General features: G+C 46.9%; 1 protein-coding gene across 1 annotated transcript in view; it reads left to right on the forward strand.

The window, feature by feature from the left end:
* LOC103908208 (hexokinase-1) overlaps positions 1 to 10,521 on the forward strand; it is a 43,013-nt gene extending 32,492 nt beyond the window's left edge. The window contains exons 14-18 of the mRNA XM_009290543.1: positions 671 to 770; positions 3,170 to 3,353; positions 5,466 to 5,621; positions 6,337 to 6,570; positions 7,306 to 10,521. Coding sequence (XP_009288818.1) covers positions 671 to 770; positions 3,170 to 3,353; positions 5,466 to 5,621; positions 6,337 to 6,570; positions 7,306 to 7,450 — 819 coding nt within the window. The 3' untranslated portion in view covers positions 7,451 to 10,521. The remainder of the gene's footprint in view (positions 1 to 670; positions 771 to 3,169; positions 3,354 to 5,465; positions 5,622 to 6,336; positions 6,571 to 7,305) is intronic.
* The last annotated feature ends 1,251 nt before the right edge of the window (positions 10,522 to 11,772 follow it).

Below are 11,772 nucleotides of genomic sequence, written 5' to 3' on the forward strand. Positions count from 1 at the left end.
GTTCCTCCCCCCCCCCCCCCGCCCAGAGACTTCTAACTTGCTAAATTTGGCAGAACTTTTAAGGCTTCTTTCAAACCCTGTGGCAATTTTCACTGCATCAGAGCATGGAGAAGGCAGGAGTTTTCAATGTAGTGATTTCACGAATCCACCTCAGCGCACCCTACATGACAGTTTTCCCCCCTCCCAACCCTTGTTCTTGAAAAAGCCTCAAGCAGCTTAGCTGAATCTTTCTAGGAAGGGAAGAAAAGTAGCCTGAGGAGAGCATTAATTTTAGCAGAATTTTATTAGCAAGTGAAAGGAGGATCTTAAAAACCTTTGCTACTGGATTTGCTACCACACTGCTGTAATACAGAATGGCGATAGCCCTCTACCATGTGCCTATATACAAGATCTGTACTTAAATATATCGAAGCCAAAGAGAACAGCCAGGAATATATTTTCTTCTGAAGACATAGTATATTGTAGGTAGAGCATGCGAGGAGCCTTAGCTACCCGCTAATAGATTAAGTTCCTATTTCTGCATGTATAAAATCAGGCTGGTACTTTCAGTTGTTTGTTTCCAGTGTGCCTTGACAGAGTTCCCAACGGTTTACTCCTTTCGTGTCCCCTTTGGTGTGAAGGGGTTGCCCCAAACCCAGAGTTCTCACTGTTTTATTTCTCTCTTCCAAAGGAGTTTGACTTGGATGTGGTGGCCGTGGTGAATGATACAGTGGGCACAATGATGACTTGTGCCTATGAAGACCCAAACTGTGAAATCGGACTCATTGTGGGTACGTGTTAGAGCTGCTTTTTATTTGGCACTTTTTTATTAAACAGCACATCAACACATCTGTCTGTATTCTCGTGGAGACATCCCTGTGGTTAACTGAAAATATAGTTAGGGTGTCCAGGAGTGAAAGATTTTGAGATTAACAGCTATCCCTTCAGAAGCAAGCTGCATGAAGGAATTAAGAGCAAAGTTTAACAGCCAGCTTAGTTCTGTGCATGATCAGTTGAGATAAGCACAGGCTGTAATGCTGAACAAATCCTGCCTGTTTTAACTGGGAAGGCACTGTGCTGCTTGGGAAGTGAGCAAACGGGCTCAGGTAGCCTTGCCAGCTCCTGGAGTATCCGTTAGTTTAGCCCGTAAGAGTTTCCCTGCCGGGGTGTTCAGGTAGCCCACAGCTTCCCTTGAGCACGTGGTCTCTCAGAATAAACTTGTAAAGCACAGCCCCAATTCCCGAATGGCATGTGATGGAAAGCTCTGATAAACAAAGTGCAGCGACTGACAGCTCTCTTCCCAGCAGTGAGACAGCTGAAATAATTCCACAGGTGACTGCCGATGCCTTTGCAAATGCCACGCTTGGGGTGCCTGTGGCACAAGGTGGTGTGAATTCCCAAAGCTCTCCAGATAAATGAGTTTTCAGTGGGAGAGAAGGGGACGAGGCACCTGTAAGTTTTAAGAATGCTTTCAGTTGCAAGATGGCTTGTAGGAAAATAAAACTCCACCAGTTTCTCCTCCAGACAGTTGGAAAATGTCCAGGATGAGTCAGCACAGTGCAGTGTGGGTAGGAAGCCATGTCTGCGCAGCTCCGTCAGTGGTGTGGTTTCAGGGACAGAGTTCCCTGCAGGAAGGACAGTGTGTCCTTGGGGTGCTGAGAGCATCCTCTGAGGACCGCCTGCTGCAGCCCTGCCAGATATGCTCTCCGGCCAGCATGTTTGTGTGCAGAGCAGGGGGTCGGAGGTGGCCTGGATACATCTGGGATAATGAGAGCAAAAGCCCCGGGGCTCTGACAGCTCCTTTTGCACTGCCTGAATTGTCTTGGCCAGACTGACGGTGCTTGCTGAGGAGCCTGCATGAGCCGGCAGTCGCGCTGCTCTCCCCGGTGCAGGGAGGTGGATGAACTTTCCTGCTGTTGCTTGGCAGGGAAAAATATTCTTGCAAGGGTGAGTTCATGTCACGCTGGTGTCCTGTCTCTGTCCAGTGCCACCTCTCCTGCCCAGGAGAGCCAATGCTTTGAGTCTCCACTGCTGAATACTTTGGAAACTGCCACTGATGAGACCAGGTCTCTGCTTTTCATCTGCTGGCAACAGGAGATCATCTAAAAGCCTGTCAGTCTAACAGCCTGTATTTAATAGGTATCCACATATTCAGGCAGCCCTTACTTAGCTCGTTCTGGACGATGAGACTTGGTGTTGGCAGGTTGGCCAGTGCTGATGGTCCACAACTGGGTTTGGTCTGGTTTGGTCCCGCAAACCTGGGTCTCAGTCTGCAAGCCCAGACTTTCCCCCAGACCCTGTGCTGTGGCTCAGCTCACCTGCAGCAGGGGAGTACTGTGGGAGGATCTATTTTTGCTCAGACTTTATTGACATAGTACCCTAAAAAAATGGCAAAGGCAAACAGACTTGCTGATATAAATGGTGCAGAATCTGTGATGCAGGGTTAAATGAGAGTTCGGTAGGCAACTTCAAGAAAACTTTTGCCCCAGGTAGCAGCAAAAGCTGCCTCTCTTTGCTAATAAAGCTTTGCTCCCTAAGGCCTCTGTGTAGATGGAGCACTTTGTAATTGCCACGCTCCTTAGGATCCCCTTTAAGCAGAATCAGATGTGGCATCATTTCAACATGGAAGTAACCTTCCTGCCGGAGAAACTGTTTAAGCAATTTGAATCAGAAAAAAACAAGCAAGAGCTAAAAAATACCCTGCAATTAGCTGGTAAAACCTCTGGGGTTTTCTTTGCCTGATGCCTCAGAACTTGCTGAGGTTTTCAGTTTGGCAAATTTTCCCCTGAATTTTGTGGGTCTGTGGGCTTTGTGGAAGGTGGTTCCTAACTCCAAAATCCAGCTGATTTCTTGCTGTGGTTTTGGGCTCAGAAGTATATGAGGGTTGGTGTGCCAAAAGTGCCGCACTGCTGCTCCTCCCTGTAGCATGGGACCCTCAGCCCAGCTGGCCTGGGTGAGCCCTCTTCTTCTCTGAGCCACCCTGAGTGGTGCACCACAGCAGTAATATTCTCTCTCAATTCAGGATTATTGAAGAGTGGGGGTTTTTTGTGACGTTTCAAATGATGGTTTGACTTCATCATTCAGAAAAAAGACATTCAGGATCCCCCCAGAAGGTTTTGTCAGGGCTGTCATGCTTGTTCTAGTGTTGTTTTGTTCCGAACAGATTAATTTCAGTATTTTCTTCTTTCAGGAACTGGCAGCAATGCCTGTTACATGGAAGAGATGAGAAACATAGAGATGGTGGATGGTGAGCAAGGACGAATGTGCGTGAACACGGAGTGGGGAGCGTTCGGGGATAATGGATGCCTGGACGATATCAGGACAATATATGACAAAGCGGTTGATGACTATTCACTAAATGCTGGAAAGCAAAGGTACTGTGGGATAAATGGTGTGCTAAATATAAGCCAGGCTGCCTTAAATGCTTTTAAGAGAGGATTGGATTTCTCCCAGTCGGAGAAGGGAGAGGTTAAGAGTCGAAAATGACTGCAGCCCTGCTATCCTGTAGGATCTCCCTCTTCTGTGCTTTTCCTGGTCACTGCTTTTTTGCAGCTTATTTGCTGCCATGGGACTGCAGCAGGGTTTTTGGTGAGAACTTCAAGAGTCTTGAAATTACTGAGACCCTTTTTCTCATCCCGTGTTGTACTGAGGGGGTTAAGATGGCTTGTCATTCTTTTGCTCTTGGTCTCAGTTTAATCTCTTTTAGCTGAACTCTCTTTGTAGAGGGCTCTGCCTCTAGAAATCCTCCGCCTAGACCAGCCAGCATGGTTGGAGCTTGGAGCTGCTCACTGTAGATCAGTCAGGAGTTTTCTAGCAGTTGCAGCCAGCTCTTATTTCAGGCAATTTTCTGGATAAAATATGTCATGTTAGAGGACCTGCCTTTCTTGGCCCTGGAGGTTGGATTCCATTTTGGGGGTCCAGCTCTTCTTTGGGCAAGTGCTTCCCTGCCCCCTTCAAGAAAGGGCTGACACAGAGGTGTACCCAGCACTGATAAAACTGGGCTGAGACTGCTGCATGCCCAGACTACAATTTTTCATAATTTCTCTGCAGCCATGCTTTGATGCCAGGAACTTTTAAAAAGATTTTGTCACTAGAATAAATCTGCCTGAAAACCTGGGGGATGCAGACAAGTTGGCAGGTCCCTTGGGAAGCTCTTTAGCAGTTAGGGCTCAAACAGACCCAGAGAGGCAGATATTGAGCGAGCCTGATGCAGCGGCAGAGTTGGCATGGAGTAAGCAGCCAAAGGCAGTAGAGGAGACTGCCAAGGGGAATAATTTATTCCAGAGAGAGTTAGGCACTCAAGAGGGAGGACACTTGCTGGGTACAAGCCTGAGAGAGCTCATGGTATTAAATGGACTGCATGGCCTGCTTCCAGCAGGATGGCATGCTGGGCTCCGCTCAATCCAGGGCAGAAACCCTGCTTTAGAGCTTCAGAAGGTGAAATAAAGGATTCATCACTGAATGCACTTTTCAATAAATGGAAAAGTGTTCAGTTCTCATTGGTAAAGGCACAGCTCATGGACCCCAAAATGCTCCATTCAAGCCAGAACGATGCTGGAGAGGAAGGAGTGCAAAGCAGACTCCTGCCCTCCTCAGCACAGGGCTGCCCTGTACCGGTGCTGAGCATGGCTTGTAGACTGCTCCTTGTCATGTGCTGGGAAGAGGTCTGCAGGTGGAAGATATTCCCTCTCTCTAGCCTGGGGACAGGCCTACAAGTGGGAAACTTGGGTCCTGTGTGCAAAGTGGGGGGCAAGAGGGGTTCAAGACAGCTTGATTCCTCCCCATGGTTTTTGGACTACTGCTTCCCTACTGGAAACCAGGTGCTGGAATTAACTGAAAAGCATAAACCAACCGTGGACCCCCAGCTTGCTAGTTTACAGGTCAGTGATCCTGTGAACGTGCTGGACATACCTTTTCACATCTTTTATCTTTCACAGGGTTTTGCAGCACAGGACTCCCTTAAAAATGCTGCACTTGCAGTGACTGTACCTTGTGGTTTTCCTGTAATTTTGCTGCACAGAGCCACTGAGCTTTTTCTGTTGAAGATCTCAGCTGTGCTTCAAGAGAACTCCCAAACGTTGTGCAGTGGGGACAAGTTTTCCCTGGGGTCCACTCAGGGCTGTCACTGGGGGATGCACAGCAAATTTGGCTTTCATCTGGGCACCGTTCTGCTCTCTGGCGACAGGTTTTCATTTCTTCCATCTGGGAGAAATACCAGCTGCCATTAACAACAGCCTGGCTGGGGGAACATGGTAGTGAGGAGAAGATGAAGTGTTTGTAGATGGGCTCACAAGGCTTCCCACTGAGTCTTCATGCTTTTTCTTGCCCAATTTTTCTAGTAAATGGCCATTCTGTGTAAATCGTGTTGCATATTTCATGTCCCCCATGTACGCGGGCAGGACACCTGGCTGATAATGCAGCTGCAATGCTGCCTTTGCAAATGTGAGCAGCATCCCTCTGAGCTGTGCCGCTGTTTTTCATTGCAGGTACGAGAAAATGATCAGTGGGATGTACCTGGGGGAAATAGTCCGCAATATTTTGATCGACTTCACCAAAAGGGGGTTCCTGTTCAGAGGCCAGATTTCAGAGACGCTGAAGACCAGACACATCTTTGAAACCAAGTTCCTTTCTCAGATTGAGAGGTAAGAGCACTGCATGGGGGCTGTTTAGGGTGAAATAGTGTGGTAACGCTCATCTGGTGACACTGCTAGAGGGGAGGGACAGCTGGAGAGCATTGCTTGGTTCTCCAGAGATAATTTTGGTTTCAGTAAGAGCCTGTGCATGTGTGGAAGGACTCTTTACAACATCATCTGAATTTCTAGCAGTGCTTACTGCTAAATCATAGGAAGGGCTGCCAAGGATTTCCTTACTGTATCAATTTATTTGCTTGCTTGGAAATCAAGACGTTTTCCTGTGCCTCTTGTGTGTGTCTAGCTATAATTGTTGAACTGAATGAACGCTAGCTGAATAAGCACTTCTTTATTGGATATTTTTGCGTCTTTATTGCTCGGACTCTGTATTTTAAGTAATCTCAAAGCCTGTTGAATCTTTATTGCTGGGAAAACCCCAAGCTGGTCATTAAAAATATTTTCCTGAAATGCCCTTTGGCAAGAAAAGAGAAGGGGAGGCAATGCAGAGCTGGACTCGGAGCCTCCCTTGCTGCCTGTGCCCCTCTCCTGCACTGCAGTATGGTGCTGGGCGGAATGAATTTGCATTCCCCGAGGTCTCTTGTGCTGGCAGGAAAAACTGCTGCCTAGTGTGGGTGCATGGATGCAGCCATCAATGCAGTGGGGTTTGTGGCAGTGTCTTGACTGAGGGAAACCTTTAATTTAACACTGTGCTCTTCTGCTTCTGCAGTGACAGGTTAGCCTTGCTGCAGGTGCGAGCCATCCTCCAGCAGCTGGGGCTCAACAGCACCTGCGATGACAGTATCATTGTCAAGACCGTGTGCGGAGCGGTGTCGAGGCGAGCAGCTCAGTTGTGTGGCGCTGGAATGGCTGCAGTTGTAGATAAAATTAGGGAGAACAGAGGATTAGAGCACCTGGAGATAACGGTTGGTGTGGATGGGACTCTGTACAAACTACATCCACAGTGAGTATTCACCTTCTCAGCATTTGTTTGCTTGCGATCTGTAGCGCGTTGCTTGTACATCCTTTCTCTTGATGCACCAAACCGGTCTCTCTTACTTGCTAGGATAAGAGCCAGGGAAAAAAAGTCTTAATCAGGGGTGGTCAGGGCTTTCCAAAGGGCAACGGGAGGATCAAGAAGGACTTGTGAAGGATTCTTGGGGTGGTGATAAACTGAAGGGGACGCAGCTTGCCAAACAGGTTGGAAGCTGCACAGCAAGGGAAGGATCTCTTGGCTATGCAAAGGCAATGACAGAGCATTGCTGAAATGCCTGGTGCCTCTTTGGAGGATGTTTCTGTTCAGTGTGTAGAGGAGATGGGCTGCTGCGAAGCAATGGCAGGCGAGGGCAGGAGTCTAAAAGAGCTGGTGGCAGGAGGAGGAGAGGACTAGTGCCCATCTCTGGTGTGCATGGAGAGAGATGGGTGGGAAGGAGACGACTGTATGTGTGGTCTCTTCTCTCCCCTTTGCTGTGGTACTAGCAATCCAGGTTAACCCCATGCAGACAAAGAGGCAGGGGTGGGATGCAAGTGCTTTTTTCCTTTAACTCCCACTGCTCCCAGTCTTCAAATCCACCCTAGTTTCCAGCATTTTAGTTCTTTCCCCAGTGAAAAGGGGAGCACTGCAAAGGCCTGTGGCAGTGCTACACTCTGCAGATGCTGTGGGACCTCCCTCACCCACTGCCATCGTTTCCTTTCGCAGCTTTTCGAGGATCATGCACCAAACAGTCAAAGACCTGGCACCCAACTGCGACGTGACCTTCCTGCTGTCAGAGGATGGCAGCGGGAAAGGGGCAGCGCTCATCACAGCGGTGGGATGCAGACTTCGCGATGCCGAGCAGAACTGAACTCCACAATCCCAGCCCCAATTCTGTCTTGTGAGCACTTTCTCATAAAGCAGCGACTCCATAGTCAGAACTGGTAAAAACCCAGAACTCACTGCTTTATCGGGGAAAAAAAAATACAACTAATGACATAAAAAAATAGGATACAAGATAGAATGTGTGCTGTTAATAATATCTCCTGTTTCTGGACCCCAATCTGCATGTTTCTTATTCACCTTGTTGGTACCTTCCCCATCTGTAGGTCATGGAAAAATCAGTCTATAATTTCTGCAACTGTCAAAAATCAGTTATTGTCTGAGACGAAATTGCCCCCAGGTGATGTGCGTTGAGAGCTACCGTTGCATCATACCAAATGTGTTCTTTGCAGCATCCCTGTTAAGCACACCGCCAGCACACTGACCACCAGACCTGGGTGTTGATGCTTTTAGCGAAGGGGAAGCAACAGTTCCCTCCTGCATATCTACCTGCTGTTGTTTCGTATAAAGCGATTGTGAAAACATTATGGTGTGTCAGCACTGTGCACGCACGTAACTCTATAGTGGGACCTGACAATGCGACTTGCTTCCTTGATGCCTGTTTTGTCATGGTAAAAGTAAACACCCTTGTCCCACAGATCTGGTTCCACTGGTATTTCCCATTGCTTCTGTGAATAGTGTTGTGTTACTGGGTGAAATCTGTCATGTTTCGGCAAGAAATCCCTAAAGAGTAAGACAAAGTGGTTGGTGATTGGGGTAATCCAAATCTCCAGACCCAGGAAATCAGTAGATTTATGGTCCCTAGGCAGGCTGTGCTGTATTCTTCTGTTTAAGAGTACTTATTAAAAATATTTTCTATCTCTTCTTGTTAGTCTAGATCAGGGCACTGCAGCTGCCCTTCTGCCGAATCTGCAGCTAGACAGTGTCACTTGGATGTGTATACCTCCGTCTCTCGCCTTAAATGGGTATTTGCTTCCACACAAAGCTTTAATCTTTAATACTGTTAAGCAGCCACTCAAAACACAAACACTCAGCTAGAGTTAGTGATCAAAAAGGAATATGAGGGTTTGATTTTGATCTTGCCTTTGAGGACCCGCGTGCATAAACTAAACAAACCACAAAGCCAAAATCGGACCCAGCTTATTCCAAGGACTAAAGCAACAACAAAGATCGTATACACTTGGTGTATCCTGTCCTCTGTCGAGTCGATGCCATTATTATATTTGCATACCAGTTGCATTACTTAAATTGAGAAGCAGTTAGGAAGGCAAACATTGAAGAACATTTGCAAGTCACGCCACTTTTTCTGCAAAGAGGGAGACCACACAGTAGTCCTTAATTCCCGCTCTTCTACCAAAAATGAATTTGAGATGTCTGCATGGTTTTCCCTGCTGCCTTTTCCTGCAGAAAGTAGATGGAAATTTGCAGGCTACTCCTTTTTGTCCTCGTTCCACTCCCCTAAGATTTGGATTGCCCTACCTATCGATAACATTTCAATATGCATTATGGTGCACTGTGAGTGAATGTTGTAAAGTAACATGTGAGTCACAAACAGTCATTGCAGCTTTAAGTGTGTGTCTACCTGAAAAATTGCATGCCTAACTGGTTTTGCAAAGGTAGAGAGTCTTTTTACTTTGCACACTAGTAGCTCTGATACTAGTGTTACGTGATACTTGTGAAAATATTAAACTTTTTTGATGTGCGTTAACTGGTGTTTAGTGGTTCTTTCTGGAAGAGGTGCTGTTGGCTGGTGGCTTAGTGCTTTGGGAGGAGCTATTGTGTAGGGAGAGCTGCAACCTAATCCCAGTGGTGCCTGCGTTTTGTGTGTGTGTTTTTATTCCCGGGCATTCGGGGTCAGATTCAAACAGGGTGGTTTTCACCCAGGTCTCCATGCCTCATGTTTCCTAATGTAGTTCAGCAGAGGCACAGAGCTGACAACACCCAAATCCTAGGGCGCATGTAATTTATCCAGGTGCATCTCGTGCCCTGTCTCATGCAGGGGGATCTGCAGTGCAATAAAACCTCAGCCCACTGCATCAAAGCCAATGTGATTATATTAGGCTTTGCCAGATACACAGTGATGGATATGTTGCAGTTGCTGTGTCCCCACAGAAGTCTGATGCACGTCAGTGTCCATGACCTCCCGTGTGCGTAGGGTTAACGTTTGCAGAATCAGTGTCAGGTGCTCATACACCGCTGGTTTGCACATCCTGTGTTGGAGTTGTGTATGAAAGCGCCTTTTGCATACACTGAAGTTGTGCTTCTCCAATAACCCATCTTACGTTACAGCTTCAATAGTCTCTGACACCCTTGATGTGCAGCTATGACCCCAAATAGGAGACAGAAGAAGGTGAGAAAGTTTTTGGGCACGGGACACATTGCGTTTTAATTGCTTGAAGATTTGCAAATCTTATGCCTGCCGTTGGCAGTGCTGTAGGGGTGGTGTGAGCCGTGCCTGGGGACCTGGGTTCGGAGCTCTTCAGCATCTGAGGGCTAGGCTCAGTGCAGGATAGAGGATGAATGAGAAGTGGAAGTTAAACTTGGTCTCAGGGCGACTGTGAATTTTGGAGATGCTGGCATAGGTCGTTTTGTTTATTGGATCCAGCTCATAACAAATAGCGAGTGAGTTTGTTTCTAACAGTGCAATTTTTCCTACTGTGGACCATAGGTGATGTACTCAATAAGACACAGTAGTTCTTTTCCAAAGGGAGACCTGGTGGGATTTCCATTTCCAGACTACTTCTTGCCCCTAGGAAACTGTTCTAAGTGAATCACAAGCTATAACTGTCCGAAGAAATGTCTCCAATGTTATCCAAGCAATGACTGAGATGTCTTACTTAAAGCTTTTAGGCTTGGTGAATAAAATCATAGTCCTCTTAATTGTTAAGCTGTAATTACTGCAATATGAACAGAAAAATCTTATATTTCCTGGGGAAAAGACCATTTGCATACCACTGTTGTAATGTCATCCTCTCCTTACTCCTCTGGGGGTTCTCTTAGAAGCCTTTTGAATGGGTTTTAAAACAAGCAGACTTTGTTTTGTTTTGTTTTCTTAAGAAAATAGCAGAAGGCAAAATAAAGTTTCTCTGAACTTCTGAACCCCGTTCTGTGCTTTTTGTTTGTTTCTTTGCCATAAAAATGAGATTATTCAAATATTTTTCTTTACTGACTGCAAGGGTCTCCATTGCTGCTTAGAGCACAAGTAACTGTGCAGGGGAGGGATTTTTCTGCTGACCTGGAAGTGTTTTACTGCTGCGTGGTATTTAATCATGTCTATATTTATATGAAGAATTGTGTGTATTTACTATGGAGCATGGTGTTCCTGTTACCTCATATATCACAGGAAATAATGTAGGTCCGCCTTGGCATGCCTTTTCTTCCAGTATCTAATGAGGGCTCAGAGCGTCTCTGCTTTCTTAACTGTTGCTGTTTCTAGCAGAGAAACATCTCAGGATCTGCAGTGTGAGTCCTTCAGGGCACGGAGTTTCGCTTGCAACCTGAAGAAATCATCCTCTGCTTTCTGCACCCGAACAAGAGAGAGGGATGCCATGAGCTGTCAGAAAATGTAGGTGCCTGTCAGGGACTGCACAGGGGACACAGTTCCAGCATGTGTGTGACACTTGGGTGTCTGGAATAGGCTCTGGCCAGCTGTTAAGGTGTGATGGAAGATGGAGGGGAAGATGGGATGCTCAAGATAGGCCTGTTTGGTCTAAAAAGATCCTCTTTAGAAAGCTGCAGGGTTTAAAGGCCTTACAATCACACTGGCTGGGCATGGGAGAGGTACAGCTTACATATACGAAATAGTGAACTCTGTGTGTGGGTGTCCTTCAGTTCCTTGGAGCAAGAGTCTTTGCAACCTCTAGTGTGATCCCAGAGATATGTGCCTTGCAGAGCGTCCCTCCTGAATTGTTTTGAATCCCTTCAGAAGAAAGACTTGGTGGTGGCCGGCCGTAAATGCCTCTTGCTGCTCTCCCTCTGCTCTGCATGCACCCCAGCGGTGCAGTCTCGGGAAGAGCAGGCTGGCCAGTTAAGGGGGCTGGACAGATAACATCTAGACTAGAAACTACCTGCTGGAATGATTTAAAATAATGAACTTTTTAGGAAGGGCATACAGCCCTGTGCTCTGTTGTCCCATTAGTGAGACAAGTTTGTCGGGCCTCTGCGTAACATAATTGTTCCCCACAGCAGCCAGGGAGGTGAAGAACATTAAGTGGAGAAGGAAGATACATCTGCTGGTTCCTGTATTGAAACAGACTTGGGAAAATCGTACCCCTTCAGTTCAAGCCATGAATCTTTACTCTGAATTTACTGCAGAAGTGAAGCCTGGCAACACTTTGTAGTTTTGCTTTC

Source organism: Aptenodytes forsteri, unplaced genomic scaffold (genome assembly GCF_000699145.1).
Source record: "Aptenodytes forsteri isolate BGI_AS27 unplaced genomic scaffold, ASM69914v1 Scaffold349, whole genome shotgun sequence".
Classification (NCBI taxonomy): Eukaryota; Metazoa; Chordata; class Aves; order Sphenisciformes; family Spheniscidae; genus Aptenodytes; species Aptenodytes forsteri.